The sequence below is a fragment of the Bombus affinis genome, chromosome 3, assembly GCF_024516045.1.
Source record: "Bombus affinis isolate iyBomAffi1 chromosome 3, iyBomAffi1.2, whole genome shotgun sequence".
NCBI lineage: Eukaryota > Metazoa > Arthropoda > Insecta > Hymenoptera > Apidae > Bombus > Bombus affinis.
Window position 1 is genome coordinate 335,598 of NC_066346.1, and position 19,725 is coordinate 355,322.

Sequence of the window (19,725 nt, forward strand, 5' to 3'; positions counted from 1 at the left end):
GAACATGGCGATAAATGTTTAAAATGTTTACAACAGGGAAAACAAATGTTTACGTAAACTTATTCGATCTTTATTTATATTAAAATCGTTAACGCTAACGTTGTAATTGCTTCAATTTACAAAAATCGTGAATTACAGAATGTGCATGTCAGCTATTAATTAAAATATTTCACAATCACAAATACTATGATTAGAAAGAATAAAAGAAAACTGGAATTTCAAGATTGGTGTGTAACTTAACTACTAATTTATACACTGTATATCTTTCCTCCAATTAAATTAATTTCAATGACGTGTTGCGTCCAAAAATATTTTTTTACATATTTTAAGGAAAAGAACGTAGTTATGCAATAATGTATATTCTTAAATATTCTTGTTCTTTTCAAATTATCATGTGAAAAAAAATCAGAGATTGAAACGATTATAAGAAACTAACATTATATTTGTCTTGATTATGATTTGAAATTAATTTTTAGATCTCTTTCTAAATTTTTTTATAAAATTGTGGATGGTAATTTAATATGTAGTTATTTATAATTTTAAAAGTATTTATTATCATAAATGTCTCTTCTGAGTCAGCTTTCCAAGAACCAAAAGAAGGAAACTTTCTTTTTATATATATATATATATATATATATTTCTTTTTTTATATAATATTTGAATTATTAAAACCGGAGCAAAATTATAATAAAGAATTATAACCAAAATGTTTGATAGAATAGTTATATGAATCTGGCTAGATTCGATATTTTCACTAAATTTGGCTTTCTATAATTGTTCTTTGAAATTTGAAATTATTTCAAGCACCTGAATCGATTATATGACAGTTTCTAACGCCTGAAAAGAATATCTTTTTTAGAGCCTATAAATAATATTTTGCCTAAAATTTCGTAATTCACAATACACTTATAATTTTAACGAAATTCATACTTTGTGGTCATATATATACGTGTGTATGTATTACAAGTAAATTAACTTGACATACATACATATTTCTTTCTTTGCTTATATCGCAAAAAGATTAAATTACTTTTACGCAACCATTTATAAATTTTATAATATATTCAACTTAAAGAGTTAAGCTGTGTAATACAGACTGCAAAGGACTCGGTCTTACAAACATGATAAAAAATGTGTGTACACATTACAATTCAAATTTATAGTTCAGAGAATTTGAGAGACTACTTGACGATTACAAGACAAAAGTCTTCTCTTATTTACATTGTTGATTAATATCTTTAGTTTATCAGCTTATTATTGTAAACAAATGTATCTAATAATTATACATTACGTCTGGATTGCACAATTCATTTGTAAAATGTATACACGTATCTTTATAGCTTTGATACACCTATCTCGTTATCAAAAGAATGCATACTGACAAGTACGCTAAAGACTCTATAACGGTTCATTCAGAGATAGCGAGTAGTAAATAGAAATTAAAATAAGATTCGTCGATGCTTTGGTATCGTCTCACGAAGGCGATATTGAATATAATAGATATGTATCTTAAATGCAATTAAATCTTGAATAAAACATAGAGTTAAAGTGCAATCCTTTACAAACAATTATAGAGTCTTTACTTCAGTTAACAATAAACACATCAATGTTATGCTGATAAATTTTGAACATTTTTGTCTCCTGGTTTTCAGTTAGCAGGCCAAATTAATGACCTGATTTGTAACCCTTTTTATGCGCATGTTTCAAGAAGCAAGAAAATGTATAAAAACAATTTTGGCAAATATACTTCTTTGGAAATCTTGCAAAATAAAACAAACGCTTCTTATGACTATTATCATTATCAAACAGTATTTTTATACTAATTTGTAATATTATTGTTTATAATATTATACTTTATTTATTATTAATAACATAAATAATAAGTAATATTTCTGAAATATTTAATTGCGTGAATTACCTATAATTGAGATAATAAATAAATTGAAACTAGAACACTTGCACATAAAAAGGATTTGATGCTAACATTTGCGCATAAAAAGGACTTGATGCTTGTACGTTAACACCATTTTTTTCGAAACTGATATCAATTATCACTCATTTCTATGACTATTTTATTCATACCACATTCAGTTTATTTCGATAGGTATCATTTGATACATTAGTCGACTTTTACGACACTGTAGATCTTTCGCACGAACCAGAAACAGGCAAAGAAGCCAATTGATCCTATTTAATACATAAAATATGCAGTAATTTTTTATTTGAAAATATTAATATTTTATTATTGTAGAAGAAATAAATACTTTACCTGTTAAAACGAAGAATAAGTAAACCATAATACAAGTATAACCAAAGTAAAGGAACGTAGATGTAGCATCTTCTATTTCCAACTTAGTCATGAAAAAATGTATGCAATAGATTAATAAATAGAACGCGGTAAATCCAGATGTTAAGAAACTACGCCACCACCAATGATAATCCTAAAACAAAAAAAGATAATTCGAATATATGTATCTTGAGAAATGTTTTATTTATTATATTAATAAAAGGCCATTCATTTACCTCTGCACAAAGATGGAAATAGCAAAGTAAAATCGTCGTTTCTGAACATGTAATTACGAGTATAACAAATACCAAAAAGAGAAATCCAAACATGTAATACACCTGACTTGACCTGAAACAGATTAATTAAAGTTTAGATATCTTGTAAATTAAAAAATAAAAACTTTCCTATTTATAAATACAATATTAGAATTAGTAGTAAGTGGAAGTAATTAGAATAAATAAAACTGATCAGTGGAATTAATAATACTTATAACTTATATTATCTATATTATTAAGGCTACTAGGTTTTTAAAATGTGATATTTACCATAAAGAATTAAGTATAAAGAATAATTGTATAAATATACATCCGAAAGGTAGAACTCCACCCATTATTACACCAGGTATTGGTTGAGTATAAAAACTTTGTTCTGGTATTTGTCTAGGAATCTGATTGGTTCTAACAGGATGCTCCAAAGACTAAAATAAAATTCGTTACTAATGAATTTCTTCTTTGAAATCTCATTTCTTGTCAATAGAATTTCTATAGAACAACGCTACTGCTTCTATATATATAAAAGAACATTCTACACTATTTTTGTTGATAAAAGAAGTCTTTACCCTTTTCCGGAATCCTAAATAAGCACCAATAAATGTTAATGGAAGAGACACTCCAAACCAAAGTGCTAGAAGAGCAATAAGGGTGCTGAATGGTACTGCAGCTGAACTTTCATTTGCCCAAAAAATTAAATTCATTATAAAGAATAAACTGAATACAATTCTGTAAATAAAAATACATTTTTATAAAATTCGTCTTCATACTCACGATATTTTACATATAAAGTAAATATGTAATTACGTAAATTATTAAAAGGACCATAGCCAAAGGATGAACTGTTATTAACTTTGATTTTCAGATTGTATAGCTTTATAGACTAATTGTATTTATCACACACATGTACATATTTATTAAATAAATCGTATTACCCAGGACTCAACATAGATGTAAGTACAACGTTCGATTTCCATTTTTCACCACCGAAGCTTTTATATATTCTAGCAGATACGTAACCAGCAGTAGCTCCGAGGCAAACATATAAAACCATGGCACAAGTCATTAAAGCTCCTCTGTTTGCTGGAGATAAAAATCCTAAACACGCAAATGCTGTGGAATGCAAAATTAAACTTTATATTTTTTACTGTTTATATATCAAGTAAATACACTTATGCATGTAGATTTAGAAACTTACCAAGTGTTACAAGTGTCATATAAAACACTTGAACACCAGACCCGAGTAAAACTGATAATAACATTCCTTTGCGAGGAGGTCGAAATACATCACCATGAACTAATTTCCAGCCAAATTCTTCATGTGCGTCTTCTCCTGATTCTATCTGGAAGGAAGCCTGCGTTATTGAAACACAGACAAGGGAACATCACAGCTTTATGATATAAAACAAAACCAAACATGGTGTCATATGTTCTTGTTAATTAATGAAATAATACTGTCATATTAGTAATTTCAAAGAAAATGAGATGATTTGAATAATATGTAAATGAATAAAAATGAAATACACATTAAATTTATCGATTAAAACAGAATGAAACTTTCTAATTCAAGTAAAATGAAACAAAAGTTAACAAATAGCATTTCATTAGTGTACCTGATTGTATCTCGCAATATCTTTGTGCAATGTTCGGAGCAATATCATGGCCACCATTCCAGAAAGGAACAAAACAATTATTAATGAATTAAGAATACTAAACCACTGGATATTTGTATGTGGCATAGATTCTAAGATATAATCCCATCTAGATGACCATTTGATTGTACTGTTTTCCTAAGATTAAAAATATAATCGTATTATTTATTTAAAAACTATACTATCAAGGTATAGATTGTGCTAATTTGTTATTGTAAATGCTTACAATATATGTCACAGAGTATGTGTAAGTAATATCAAAGATTTTCCCAATAGAAAGTGGACTGTGTGGTATATCTAATGCTTCTTTGTGGTCACAGTTAACAACAGTACCATGTTTAATACTACGAGGAACCACCTTAACAGCTATTAAAGAAAATAAACATAAATTTCATTAAAAATTAGCATTGCAAGTTTAACAGCATACAAATGAAATTTCAGTCCTTACATATTATACGTCCTCCATTTTCCTTAAATGCAGATCCCCATTCTTCTTTAACACCGCTATGATACGTGATCGTAAGGTCTACGTGATTATATAGGTAATAACTGTTTTCTCTTTTATTATATGCATCCTAATAAAGAACAAATTGATTAATTTCACTTAGCGCGTATTTTCTGTAAGTTTAAGGAATTTTTAAAATCTACTATTAATGAACTTTCGGTTCTTGTTACAGAAATAATAATACTTTAAATTTACATTAACAGTACAGTCCTGTTGAGATCTTGAATCTCGCAAGAAGCATCCCATAGGAAATCCAGTACTACAATATTGTCTTTCATCCTCTAACTGATAACACCACGTAACAGGCATATTATCTGTAAGAAAAAAAAAAAAAAAAAAAAGAAAAGGAACTTATTAACATGGTGATATAAACAATAATAAAGGTTTTCCAGATTCAACTTGTTTTATCACTAAGATATTACCAACTATCCAATGATGCTGATATTTAAATGCCATTCCTTTCCTCAAAAATTCCAATTTCTTTTCTGATTCTTTATTTCCACCTTGATATGATCTTTTACACACAACGTCACAATTAACATTTTTCATGAACTCTAGCTGAAAATTTACATAATTTATATCTTTTATTATACATATGTATATGATACATAAGTTAGGGAGCCAACCTTTTTATATCATAAAATTTTTGTAATATTTTTATGTTGCTAATTTGCATTGATATTACTACATACAAATTGTATTTGACTCATAGATGCAGAAAGAACAGTTTTTGTATGTAGGAAAAATTTAAACTTGTTTTTCTCTAAAGTTGTTATTTTTTAATTATGTCACTATTCTAGTAAATCATCAATATATTAATTCATTGTTCCAAAGAAAAATGGAAGATAGAAAATAACCATTGTTATAATTTTTCAGGGACTTCCAATAGTCTGACAAAGAAATGTTTCCGATGAGAGTTAATTACTTTTCAATTTTCTATAAATTGTAGTTTAAAAAATTTCCAAAAAGTTCTTTCTACAATAAAGAATCAAGGTCGTATTGAATTTTTAATACGACACTCTATTTTTAACTTTACAATGTCATAGCTGATGTTAAGATGAATTCAACAATTCCCTATAACATGACATAATATTTTGTGGACAAGTGATGTGCATATAAGCTATATACACATTTAAAAAAAATTTTAAATAATGTGTACAAGCATAAGCATGATAGAACGAAAATTTTATGATATAAAATATAGGTCCACATTAATCAATTCAGTGTTCGCTAAATGTTGATGTTATCCACATATCAACATAATCCGAAAATATTAATTATAAGCAGTATAACAGGTAGGAATTCTCATGTTGTGTCCTTAGAGATAAATTAAAATACAACGAACATTATGATCTGAAACACCCATGAAAATTAATTGTTCGAGTAGTTTCAAAATTTAAAACAGATAAGAACGATTTCGAGTATTGAAATCGAACCCCGGTAAACCGTGCGAAACTTCGCGAATGTTCGATTACACAAGATAACTTCATTTTGACAAGGTGATAAAAATGCGGTGATATATGTACTTAAGAGCAAAAATTATAAAATCAATTTTAGAAATTTTGTAAGTCTTACTCAAAATCCCGACGAACTCAGTTTCTTGAATTTCACTTCCTGCTATCCCACTGACATTCGCGTATACGGACACAGCACTTATTTTTCACATTGAATGTGTTAAATGCATAAAATATACAAAAATAAATATAACTGAATATAACGAATGATTCGAAGGTTTCTTTTTTATCATACCTTGTAAGGAGAAGGCCTTATACGTTCTCCAAAAACAACTTGTCCCAAGTTTTCAACAGGACTCTGAGTTTCATCGGAAGGACAAAAATCAAAGCTAAAAAAAGAATTCTTGGTATAACAATTGAGGCTTCTACGAGATTAAAAGATGTTATCAATTATACATATGTTTCTTATAAAAACTTACTGATGATATTCATATGGTATTACATATTTCTCAGTGTTTAGACGATTTACATATAGTTTAATCTCGGACTGAAAGAAATAAACATTATCTAATAAAACACAATAAATTATAGATTACATACATTATATTTAGGTAATACATCAATTATTACACTTACGTGATATATAATTATTATTACATTGTAATTATAAATAATTTATAATTATTACTTTTTATTATTTTTTAAATGTGGGAGCTTTTGATTAAATTTTTATGAATTTTTTGTGATTATGACTTTTATAATGAAGTCAATAAATACAAATTTGAAACATTAGAAATACTTAAATTTAAAAGATACATATATAATTATTATGCTTTCAAACACAACATATTTGAACAGCTGACGTTTCGTTATAAATCGTACAAAATGTAAAGTACCTACATGTTCGTGTAAGGTCGATTTGTACAAGCAATTTTTCAATCAGATTGTACAAGCAATTAAATATTTTTTCAAAACCTTTCGTGCCTCAATTTCGCTGTTATGAGTCATATGTCACGAAAGGCCACATCGAAACATTTACAATTAATTAAAAATTACTTTTTAATTAAAATAATACGAAAAATAAAAATTACATTAGACTGTACGATCAAAATGTAATGATTATTATAATTGACAAATATAAAGGATGTATGTTGGAGAAAAAGGGGAAAAAAATGATAAACTAAATACACATGATCATAACCAATTCTTAAAATAGTCAAAAATAATCTTTATACGCACTTTACACGTTTCAGAGGTTTCTCCGACCTTGCAATAATTCACCGGTGCTAGACCCGGTAAATAAAAAGTCGATGAATGGTGAATTAGACATACAACGAACAGTAACCACAGTAAAATTATTCTCGCCATTGTGTATTGTTATTCGTCCTTACTAACTACTTGCCTAGTGCAAGTATATGTCAATTGCTATGTGAAAAACATCGGACCCTACACTACCATGATACTGTCATTGATAACGAATTGTAGACAGATTGGTTACCTCTACGCGTAGCAATCTCGCTTTTCATACTATCGAACTTCTAAATGCCAATTGCTAACTCCGATTTCGAATCATAGAAACAAATATCAATTAAAATTTATTTTTCGAGTTTTTAAACTTACTGATATTGAGAATTTATTATACAAGCTGTCCCAATAGTCATGGTACAATTACCAAGGGAGTAATTATACTTAAAAACACAAATTGGGAATATCGAATAAAATTTGTTTATATAACTGGAAGTAGAACTAGAAATTAGGAGAATGATAGACAGGATATTTTTATAATTACGAAAACAGGGAAAATTAATTGAAGATATAGAACAAAATTTTTTCATAAAAAATTCATTGTTTTTGAGAAAATTAAATTTAAAATGTTATCAGATATAGGTATACTGAGACAGTTCTTATCTAAACATGTTCAAATACTGTTTTCTTCAAAATGAGGACTTAAACGAAAAAATGTTATTCTACATTTTTTATTTATTTTCACATGTAAAAGAATCTCTTGTTAATTGTTTACTTATTTCAGCTTGCACCTAGTCGTCATTAGCGAAGTTCATATATGTATAGAAACAAATTTTTAAATTCGATTTTCTCAAAAAAAGAAAAAAAAGCACAGTATGAAAACATTTTATTGCATATTGTCAATTTATTTTTCACATAGAATCACCCTCTTATTATACCATACTTTACAAGTTTATGAAAAAGACTGAAGCCAAATAACTAAAATTGAAAAAGTCTATAAATTGTATAATTACTTTTATATTAATTAATACATTCAAATAATATATAATTATATAAAACATTTTTTGAAGAAAAAATAAAGCTTTAGCGATTTAAAAATACAATGTTTCAATAACCATGGTGAATAATGAGTAATGAGTAAGGGAGCGATTCTACATGAAAAAGTTAATTGAAATTATAAAATACAATCTTTTCATACGATGTTTGCTGTTTTTTGATAAAATCGAATTTGAAAAATTATTTAGCATATATAAATTTGACTAATTACCGATGAGTAGATAATCAGTAGGAGGTTATTCTACATGCGAAAATAAGTAAAGAGTATAGATTAAAATTCACGCGTGACAAAATTTGTCTATTTAAGCCATTTAAGGTCTTGATTAAAAAAAAATAGAGTTTGAATATTTTTATTTAAGAATGGGCCTGATACATACGTATTTGATAAATTTTCAAATTTAATTTTCTTAAAAACGAAGCGTCTTATGACAAAATTTGATTTTACATTTAGGGCTTGTTTTTACATGCAGAATAATTTCCTGCCGTCTATTCACTCCTGTTTAGTTCAGAACTAACTAAGTTCAAATATACGTGATCAATTTTCGAACTGTCTTTTTGTAAATGAAAATTCAACATTTTCTGCTCATTTTTCATGCAGAGTCGTCCCTTTGTCGATTTCTCCACTGTATAATCCTTGATATTGCCTTACTTTATTGTTGCTATTATTGCATAAATGGCCTAAAAAGATTTACTTTTATCAACATAAAAAATTCCACACTTGGATTTTATTTTATTGAAAAAGTTAGTAAATAACATGTTTGCAGTATCTTTTGATAAAACGTAAGATAATTTCATCACTGTGAAGTTATTTCATTTCATTCTTTTATAGTTATACATTTCCTATAAGTATATTACAATGTCATACATTACTTATGGAAGACTTACAAGTCGATGTTTTACACTATGATTGTTAATGATAGGGAACGAAGATAGAAACGAATTCGTTTAAAATACAAAATGCGATTAAAATTTTTGTTCAACAATCTTTACAGAGATAATAACCATAAAAATTGTACATCTAAGTTAAAAAGTATTCAACAATTAATTTACTCACAGGCCATTAGTCGATACAGTATCATTTAATTAGACATTCACGTATTTTTTAAACAAGAGACCAGTTAATTTAAAAAGACGCGCTTGTCGTCTTTGTTATTGTACAAAATGTGAACTGATTTAAGTAATTCCTCAGGAATGTTTCCACATACAAATAATACGCAGCAGCTGATTATTTTTAATGGTTTTTGTGCTAAAGTTTTAGCATATTTTCCTTTTTTTAATCATTTTTAGTGTCATAGACTCCGTACAATATATCACATGAAAATGATAAATAATTGTTGAAATGTTCAATTACATGATAGATAAACGATACGATGTTCAGTCTCGCAAATGTTCATGATATAAATGCCGGAAAACAACCTCTTTCACTTTTTTGTTATAATTTATTCAGTTCAATGTTGTTTATTTTCCGAGCAATCAGATGAATTTTTAGTCTATCTCGGACGTCTAGCTCGTATTATGCAACGGTAATGCCAACCGTTTGAAGGTAGCCTCTCAGGTGGTTTGCGTTAGGTTCTGGAATTTGGTCAAGAATACTAAGTAATTGTCTTGGTGACAATCTTGCTAATCCTTGTGCTAAATGTAAACGTACGTCGCCAATAGCTATTTATTAAAGAAAAATAAAATTTATTAAATTGATTAAATCTTTAACAGTTATTTATTAAAATATATTAAACGAATAATATGTAAGTATTTTATTAAAGCTAATATAATAAGATAAAAGTATTCTTGTGTTAATACCTTCCAGAGGATCTTTTGGAGGATTTTTTCCACAAAGTAGTTGACTATATCCTACTTGATACCCAGGCGTATCTTCAGTTTCTGGGAATATATTATCTTCGGATAATGTAGTCTGATCCTGTGGTAATTCGAAAAATTCTACTAACGTTGCTAATAAACGGGGATAATATGTATTGTATGGCCTTTCTAGTATCATTGGGCAATCAATTAGTAAATTTGACATTCCCACAGCAGTTACTTTTCGTTCGATATCACCTGATACTTTTTGCATATCTGCTATTAATACGCGTTCTACAACCATACCAAACATTCTGCAAATATATTATTTATGTATCGTGAATATTGATTAACTTTAATCATATATTTATTTTTTAAATTTTTAACGGAAAAGAAACTTACCGAGATTGTATTTGATCTATAATTGTAACCAAATTATTTGAGCCATATCTAATGATATAGTATGCAAAAAATACGATTAGACCCTTTACAAATTTTGTCGTTTTCGAAGATGAAAGTCTTTGGAACAATAGTACAAAAATTTGTTTCATATATGGTTCTAATACGTTCCTAAAAATATTATGCTATTATTAATATAGATGATAAGGTGACATAATAAAAATAATCTAGTGAGAAAACTTACGGTGCAAAATATTCAATAATACTTTGTAATAATAGGAAACCTTCGTGATCATTAGCCTTTGAGGCAATTAATTTTTGGAATACACCTAATAAACCATTTGTCTTATCTTGTGCTACGATATGATGTGCACCATGGCTAATGAAAGCTCTTAATAATCGATTTAATGGGTGAATATTAGCTTGGCGTTCAAATAAAACAGATGATAATAGACAAGGGAACAAAGCCAAATATGCTTCTGGCATATCCTGTGTCGTTCGTAGTTCCAGAAGTAAAGCAAGGATTTGAAAAACGTATGGTAGAAATTCTGAATGGAAAAGCATTGATTAGAAAAGATTGGGAATAGAATTATGTCAAATGAAATATTTTACCTAAAACATCTTGTTGTAAGATTTCTTGAAAAATTGGGAACAGTGCTTCTTCAAATGACGATACTGCAACTTTGTGTGTCTTACAAACGATTCTAAAATTATATTACATATATATATATTTTAATTTTTTGTTTCTGATGTCCCCTCGTTTGCATTCCATTTTATTCTTATTGTATAATTTATATTACTTACTTAATTGATAAAGCAAATGTTTCAAAGAGATAATGGTTAAAATTGGGACGACTTGGATTCTTAGATACAATAGAAAGTTTTTCTGTAAGTTTTGGGAGAAGATCTGCTAAGAATGGTACAATCACCTCTTGTAGAACACCGAAGCTTCTCATGATAGCTTTCATTACATATTCGTTTTCTTCTGAGCCAGGTGTATTTAAACATGCAAATAAACCCTTTAATAAATCCGACGTCAATGGTGATAAATCATTTGCTTTAACTCTATAAATAAAATTTAGCAATTTAAAAAATATGCACATCGAAATAATGATATTAAAATAAATCATAAGTAATATATTTAGAGCTATTTTTCATGAAAGAAAGGCAGTCTGCATGTATATTTTTTTCAATAACCTTATTTATAAAAGTCAATAGGTTTTCATTTGACGAATGTCGATATATATTCTTGCATATACATTTTTATTATAACACGAAGACCACAAGGTCGACGAGAAAATACTTTAATTCACTAACGTTATTTGTTGTATATGATTAGGTCGAATATCTGTTTTTTTCGATCTTCTAAAATTTCGTTATTTATAGTCCAACATTTATAGATTTATTTTATTTCGATAGTTCAAAATTTACAGACTAATAGCTTTTTTTATGAAAAATATTTCTGAAAATTTATTCAAAAGCGACATTACTTATGATTTAATGTAACATTATTGGTAAATAAAGCATCGATTTTCTTACAAAGGTGTATTATCGGGTCCTTTCATTGCGAGTATTTTTTCAATCGTGCAAGCAGCATATGTATGAACAACGATATTTGAAGCACTTAAATGCCTAATTAGTTGTGGTAAACTACCAATTATCATTTCTCTTGGCAATATTGATCTGAAGGTCATTATAAATTTAATTGCATCAGCTTTAAGTACAGAAAATTCATTCACTGGAAGCAATATTCAAGTTTTTTAATGCTTTAAGAGATTTATGGAATAAATAAATAAATAATAAATTTAATTTTAATAAGTTCAATGACCGTGTGTACCATTTGGTTTGACTAACTCCGGTTCAATATGTTGCATTGCAAATTGAGGTAATGAAACAAGCTCGCTGCTCTGCGTAACACCATGTTTTTGTGTTTGAGCTTTGCTTGCACTACTGGTGACTAGATAAATTGCAGCATCCTTACTGCGCCAATTTTCAACCGGTTTATCGGCATAATTTTGCAACATTACCTAACAATTACCAAAAAAAATGCAATGATATGTATAAGTCAATTTTGTTTGCATGCTCTTGTTTACTTACCTGTATATAGGCACCAAAAATTTCCATTATTTTCGCTTCAAAATATTTAGAAAGTACTTTAACTAAATCACAGGCAGCACGTCTTCGTGTATCGACATCGCTACCCTCGATATCTCGCCTGATATATTCCTCAGGATTATCCTCAAACAATTCATTATCCGACTCTATTAAATATATTAAATTTCCTTTTTATTTAAAGTAAAAGGCACATAAAGAATATACTTTTAATATAAGATTAATAATAATTACCTCTAAATTCCATATTGGGTATTATAACCTTTTCACAAATATTGCTCAAAGTGGTTGGATCTTCGAACAAGTTTCTATACTGAGCACGGTCAGCTACTGTTGCTAAAAATTGCAAGGCATTCGAAACTAGCTGCAAGAATATAAAAAATTAGATCAATTTCAATATGTATACTATATATAAAATTTACCTACAGTATCATATTTTGGTTGTTGTCCAGTCGATGTTAGTAAATTCCATACAGCAGTTACAAATTCAGGTAAGTATGGTTGAAACTCTTCATCATATTTCTGAGCATAAAGGCCAATATTGTCACAAACTTGCGACTTTAACTGTTCAATTACCCCTGGTTCTTCTTCGTCCTATGCATAGGTCAAACATTGTAACATACACATATTACTAGAATTAAAAATATAATAACAAATTTATATATAACACTACAGTAGATTGAAGAGAAGGAACATTTGTATTCAACAAAATATGAAAATTCCTCATCCACACAGCCATATTGTCTTCAAAAAATTCTGGTAAATCCTAAAAATAAATGATATATAGTTTTAGTAAAGAAGTTTAATACTTTATATTGATTATATCGTCTGTGCCTTTTACTCACTTGGAAATTAAGAGAGTAGAACACCTTGGATAAAATTACCAAAGAGCTATATATAACTTTCAATGCATCTATATTGTTTGCATGTACTTGCATTAGATTCATTGTGGCCTAAAATAAAATTCAAGGGAATAATTAACAAAGAATAATTAGAGGAAAAACTATAAAATAAAATTCTTACAACAAATAGATCTGTCAAAGGCTTAGCAAATCTATCCAATACAAATTTTATCTCAGTCCATAGGCTCTGACTTTTAAATTCATATCTATATCTTTTAAATAATGAATGTGCTGTATGTAAGACACCATTGATAACATGAAAATCGCCTGTGTTGAATTTGTCAACCATTTGATCGATAAGCTCTGGCCATTTATTTGGGAAATCATACTTTCCAACTATTGAAACAGCATCAGATAACTGTTTTTGAACAGAATCAGGAGAATGCAGCATTAGATTAACAATTAATTTTTTTATAGCATCCCTATCTTGTGCATGTATACGATCTACAGAATCTTCTCCCTAGGTACAAATAAATTATGTCATAATTAATGATTAATTTATTAGAAAGAATGTTATAATAAAAGTTACATAAATAATGTAAATAATTACCACTTTCCAATTACGTTTTACATAATTTTTAAATGCAACTGCTCCAGCGATTCTTATAGTTATATTGATTTCAGACTTATCCACAAGATGTAAAAGAAGTAACGGATAATTTTGATTTATTTCAACTGATTCTAAAAATTTTTCAGCTAAAGCATAAAAAACGAATAATTCATGAATTCAGTAAAATATGTGTATATATATATATATATATTTTTTTTTTTTAATTTATACGTAAGAAATATAAATATAGAAGTTATTTCTCTATAGAAGATTCATAAAAAATTAAAACAAAAGACCAAAATCACAAACTAAATATTACAATTACGTATTTTATCGATCTTAATTAGGTGAAAACATAATATTTTATCAACACAAGTTATGTTATTTAATAAAAAATGGGAAATCGAAAGTATAGGACGTCTTTCGATGTCTTTCTGGAAATTCAATCGATACATATCTATATTTAAAACGATTTTATTAGTATTAAGTTATCTCTGTTTTTTAAATAGTTGAAGGAAAAATAGAGTAAAGTACTTGTTGATATCCACATGCCAAATTTCCTCTAATAGCAGACGAATCAAATTGCAAATGATGATCAAAGTAATTAAACAAAAAATTTAAATATAAACTATTTTTACAAATAAAAATGTACACATGTTTGGGATTATACAAAATATTTTCAATGAAGAACTTCTGGTTAATAGAGAGGTTATATTCACCTGGCCGTCTAACATTTACATCGGGACTAAGTGTATGCTTTAAATATTCACTGAGTGTAAGCAAGTTGTCATCGGTGAGTTCCATAATGGCTTGTTGTAAAAATTCTGTATACTCTCAATTCGAAAAAATATGAAATCTTCAGAAAAATATCTTGAAACAACGCAATACACCGGCTTTTGATAAATTCAATTTTCTAACCAATGATCGTTGTCTGTTGGCGTTAGCGCTTTCTACAATGGTTTACGCGGGAAAAGTTTTTGTTGAAACCAAACCGGATAATATATTTTATCTTATTTGTGTAGATTATGATAGTAAAAAATTTCTCTGCAAGAAAAGGATAAATTAAAAAAGACAATTGCAATAAATCATGTACGGTTTATTAAAATTCACATTAATCCTTTTTTTTTTTTTTTTTAGTAAGAAATGAGAGTTATCGAGGTTGAAAAATCGATAAATTTTGGGTTTGATTAATTATTAAAGTTTAGATTGCATGATAATTTTCGTATAATTGTAATTCAACGTTACTTATTTATGTATTTTTTGAGAATGACATTTTATATCTAATCTAAAAAAGTAGAAAATAGGAATGAACTCTTTAAGTTCCAGGTTTTAAATAAAAAATTTAAGATTCGTAAGCTTCATGTTTTATGACAAGCAATAATTTTAACCAAAAACTGGAGGTATGGATGGTGAAAATAAATAAATAAATAAATAAATAAATAAATAACTAAATAACTAAATAACTAAATAACTAAATAAATAAATAAATAAATAAATAAATAAATAAATAAATAAATAAATAAATAAATAAATAAATAAATAAATAAATAAGTAAATAAGTAAATAAATAAATAAATAAATAAATAATAAATAATAAATACAAATATTAAATTTATTTTACAATTAATAGAAAAATTAACACTTAAGCCGAATATTTAATTTATATTCCTATTTTATATTATTATTCTATTTCAAAATATAGGGTATAATAGTATAGTAAAATGGTGGTATAAATAAAACAGTTTTAATCTTTATATTAATGTATTTTAATATTGCAGTATAATAGTAATATATATTAACTTATATTAGTAATCACTTATTTTGAACATTATTAAGTATCATTCTCTTCTGTTTAATTTCATTCTCCAGCTTTCTTAGCATATTTTGAGCACATGTAATTTGTAATAATTTATAAGTATTAATTGTCCTATATATAGCATTTAAAAGGCACACAATTATTGAAAATATACCTGAATTGATAATTATAGCAAAAATTAATTGCGCTTACGTTATATTCGTCAAAACGAAATTAACTTTCAATGCTGTTTCAGTTTCTTCAGAGTTTGATATTTTTTCTAGGTTTGATAATTTTTCTGTAAACGTTGGCAATTCGTTATACGTTTGTTGATACTGCTTTTGAAATTCTTCAATTTGTTCATGTAAATTTTGATTTGTCTATGAAAAGGATACTAATTATTTATTGTATATTCACAATTATAAGATATAATATATTTACGATGCAGAATATATATAAATGAACGTACATATTCTGTCTGTGCATGCAGAAAATTGTTTGTATACCTTATGCCTTTAATTCGAAATTTATCGCTGAAAATAAAGAAAACTTCTCATAAAATTATTATCTTTTGCCATTGATTTTTTATTCATTAAAGTAAACAGTTTCTTTAGAAAAAAAGTCAAACCATTGTTTCGTGAAATATGTTGTTCTTTTTGTTATTAAATCTTTCAATTCTTGTTGTTTAAGATCAATCACGTTTGTAGCCTTCGATATTGCTTTTTTAAGACTAGCTTCTTTTTTTTGTAGTTCCAAATATTTCACCTGACCTGCCCAAATGTTCATCGATAAAGTAGACAAATGTGAGTTCCAGTAATATCGATCCTTTTTCTGTTTGCCATTCGTTTCTTCCAACTCAGTGAACTTTCGACGAAAGAATAAAATGTATAGTCAGTTATTAATAAACTCAACTTTATTTCTTACAAAAAGTAAAAATGAATGAATAAAACAACTACCTGTTTAATTAGATAATTAATTCGATCTACTTGGTTACTAAATTCTTCGTAAATATCTTCCATTTTCTTCGAAGATTCAGTCATATTTTGTTATATTATTAATATAATTTAAGCTTTTCAATCTACTAGATGATCCATTAAACTTTTTTGAATTTTTATCTATGATTATCTGTTGAAAAGATGTTATAGCTACAAAAAGTACGTCTGTCGAGACCTCTATAGAGAAAACATCAAATTACGTGCATATCTATATGTATGTTTGTATGAAAGTAATCGTATATTATGTATTATAGTAAATATTATGTATGTAAATCATATAAACAAATCTCGATATTCGCTAGGGAAAACCGACTGATAATTGAGTCGTGACTAGTTGCGAAAAATCAACATGGAAGACAAGGAAGTCGTCGTTCTACGCATGCGTGATATGTTATAAATATTTCAAACGAAAACGGATATATTCTACTCATGTTTGTCTGTTTCGCAAGAACGACGGCTTTAGTGACTTTCCATGGTGATCTTTTATGACTAGACCTGACTCAATTTTCGAACGGTTCTCCCTAGCGCGTATCAAGACCTGTTTATATGATCGTGAACGAGGTAGTGATAATATCAGAAAGAAAGTTTCCTCTTTGATACCACATATGTTAGGTTTAAAATGTTTTTAAATGTTCATAAACATATTTTTAAGACATGGTATAATCATACTTATATACATAAATATGGGATATGCAAATTATGATTTCCAAATTTTTTTTATAATTTTTAATTTTAAATAATTTATTTATTATAGATATATAATTTTTATCATTAAACAGATAAATAAATAAATAAATAAATAAAAAAAAAATATATATATATATATGTATATATATAAAGAGAGAGAGAGAGAGAGAGAGAGAGAGAGAGAGAGAGAGAGAGAGAGAGAGAGAGAGAGAGAGAGAGAGAGAGCCACTAATACGAATCGGATTGTTATTAATGTTCAAAAGACATCAAATACTATTGAAACGATGCAAATCACGGCATTGTACCAAACTTGTCAAACAATCGGATTACGTTCAGCTGTGCGATTAGTAATTAAAACGTCTGCGTCATCAGACGAATACTATTTATGAATATGAATCTATGCATCTTTCCAAATATAGGGAACGTGTAATTTAGAATTTTAATTTATGTACGTATTATAAATCGTAAACGATCGATCATTTTCACAACGATATTTTTAACTTCATTTCGGCCGATACTATGTAATACTTGAAAGATTCTCGACTAAATTCTATTCTTCTTCCCGTGAAAATCAAATCAAATCTAAAGTATGCATTTTTCTAATCCCTACATGATAAGGTTTAGTGATATACGAGTAGAATAATCATTTTTTTCAGTTTATATTTCATTTATAAAATTAGAAAAAGTGTTCTTCTATTTAAGTAATATAAAATGGTAAGTAATAAAACGTACAATTTTATATGCTGAAAATTTTAACAAAAATAATAGGAATAACGTAGTTACATAAATAGCGATTTATTATAAGTAATTCTATTGCACTAAACTCACACTAATTACAAATCGTTACAATCGTTTAAAAATAATGCTTTTTATTATTAATAATATTTTAATTTATATTTAATTTCATAATAAGAAATAACAAAGGAATGTTAACAAAGTGATATAAACAACAACGATATTTATTTATCTAAACATGATAGCAAAATCGATAACGAATAATGGCCAAAAGAGTACATTGATTTTATAGTCACTAAAACTCCGAAGATCTTTTTATTATTAGAGAAAAAAAAAAAGAATAATAATTTCTTCAATTGGGACTCGAAAATCCAGTTTCTCCGATGACATCGAATCTAATTATTGAATATAACAAGGAAGGTTCCATATTTTCTAAAATTTTAAATCGATAGAAATCACGAATGAAAATCAAAGTTTTTTATTAATTACTAATTAACATTTCATTTCCTCTAATTATAATTTTGTCGTTATTAAAAGATTAAAATTTCTTTAATCAGACAAAACTGCAATTGGAAATTAATTATTTACGTATTAAATATCTATAACACGAAAAGCTTTATATTTGTTTGAAAAAACTTTTTTTAAAAATCTTTTATTAAAAATATTTTTTCATTAGTTACTAATTGATACTGTTAAATAAATTTCAATGATTATCATTCTTGTAACATCGTATCTTTGATGAAAAGATTTTCTTTTCTTTTTAAGGCGCTTGAAATTTTACGTAAAGTTTATTTCAGCTGTGCAGATATTCACAATATTTATATTGACAAATTAAAAATATTGTTAGATTTTTCCAATAATATGCTTTTTCAGAGAGATTTCTTCTTAAAAAATAGGTTTTTCCTTAAAAAATTATAAATATAGAATTAAGCCAATATAAGATGCAATAATTAAAGAAACAACAATATTGTTCAATTTACTCGATTTGGATCTTCTTACGCAATAATAATTTATCAATTTACAACATCAGTAAATTGATTGGTTAGAAGTAGTACGTTATAGATTTCTTTTTCACAATCTTACAATCTTAGACAGCGTAACTGGATAACTAGTAATTTGTAAAATTTACTTTTAACGTTCCATTAATTTTATTATCGAACAAACTTATAAAGTTTCATTAATACTAATAATATTAGCGAAATGACAAGTTACGAGTTATAGGTTATAGATTTCTTTTGACAACTCTACGTCAACTAGGATAACTGTACTTCAGTTATGATAATATAAC

The 19,725-nt window shown here is 27.1% G+C and overlaps 3 protein-coding genes across 5 annotated transcripts; all 3 read right to left on the reverse strand.

Moving 5' to 3' along the window:
* Positions 1-48: 48 nt before the first annotated feature.
* On the reverse strand, positions 49-7,634 carry LOC126914555 (transmembrane 9 superfamily member 2). Of its 2 annotated transcripts, none has more exons than XM_050718635.1 (15): positions 7,407-7,634; positions 6,647-6,714; positions 6,463-6,556; positions 5,136-5,271; positions 4,909-5,027; positions 4,657-4,783; positions 4,435-4,574; positions 4,170-4,346; positions 3,755-3,911; positions 3,492-3,669; positions 3,126-3,285; positions 2,833-2,984; positions 2,524-2,635; positions 2,270-2,441; positions 49-2,187 (listed from the first exon to the last, which is right to left on the reverse strand). In XM_050718635.1, exons 1-15 carry the CDS (start codon positions 7,533-7,535, stop codon positions 2,120-2,122), a joined length of 1,989 nt encoding a protein of 662 aa, XP_050574592.1. In that variant the 5' UTR covers positions 7,536-7,634; the 3' UTR covers positions 49-2,119. The 2 variants fall into 2 exon arrangements, with proteins under 2 accessions (XP_050574592.1, XP_050574593.1); XM_050718636.1 differs by having other exon boundaries at positions 3,755-3,899; positions 7,407-7,633.
* A 1,002-nt stretch (positions 7,635-8,636) lies between these two features.
* Positions 8,637-15,168, reverse strand: LOC126914548 (exportin-2). Of its 2 annotated transcripts, XR_007709676.1 has the most exons (17): positions 14,945-15,168; positions 14,226-14,371; positions 13,797-14,135; positions 13,619-13,726; positions 13,447-13,539; positions 13,200-13,367; positions 13,008-13,137; positions 12,759-12,922; positions 12,499-12,688; positions 12,201-12,399; positions 11,466-11,726; positions 11,274-11,365; positions 10,906-11,209; positions 10,665-10,832; positions 10,266-10,576; positions 9,523-10,127; positions 9,097-9,146 (listed from the first exon to the last, which is right to left on the reverse strand). XR_007709676.1 is itself a non-coding variant. In XM_050718623.1 (16 exons), the coding sequence occupies exons 1-16, from the start codon at positions 15,027-15,029 to the stop codon at positions 9,982-9,984; spliced, it is 2,904 nt and encodes a 967-aa protein (XP_050574580.1). In that variant the 5' UTR covers positions 15,030-15,168; the 3' UTR covers positions 8,637-9,981. The 2 variants fall into 2 exon arrangements, 1 of the variants encoding a protein (XP_050574580.1); XM_050718623.1 differs by having other exon boundaries at positions 8,637-10,127.
* An 800-nt stretch (positions 15,169-15,968) lies between these two features.
* Positions 15,969-17,698, reverse strand: LOC126914566 (uncharacterized). The gene is made up of 5 exons (XM_050718666.1): positions 16,977-17,698; positions 16,649-16,884; positions 16,490-16,553; positions 16,234-16,400; positions 15,969-16,152 (listed from the first exon to the last, which is right to left on the reverse strand). The coding sequence occupies exons 1-5, from the start codon at positions 17,058-17,060 to the stop codon at positions 16,038-16,040; spliced, it is 666 nt and encodes a 221-aa protein (XP_050574623.1). The 5' UTR covers positions 17,061-17,698; the 3' UTR covers positions 15,969-16,037.
* Between the last annotated feature and the right edge of the window lie 2,027 nt (positions 17,699-19,725).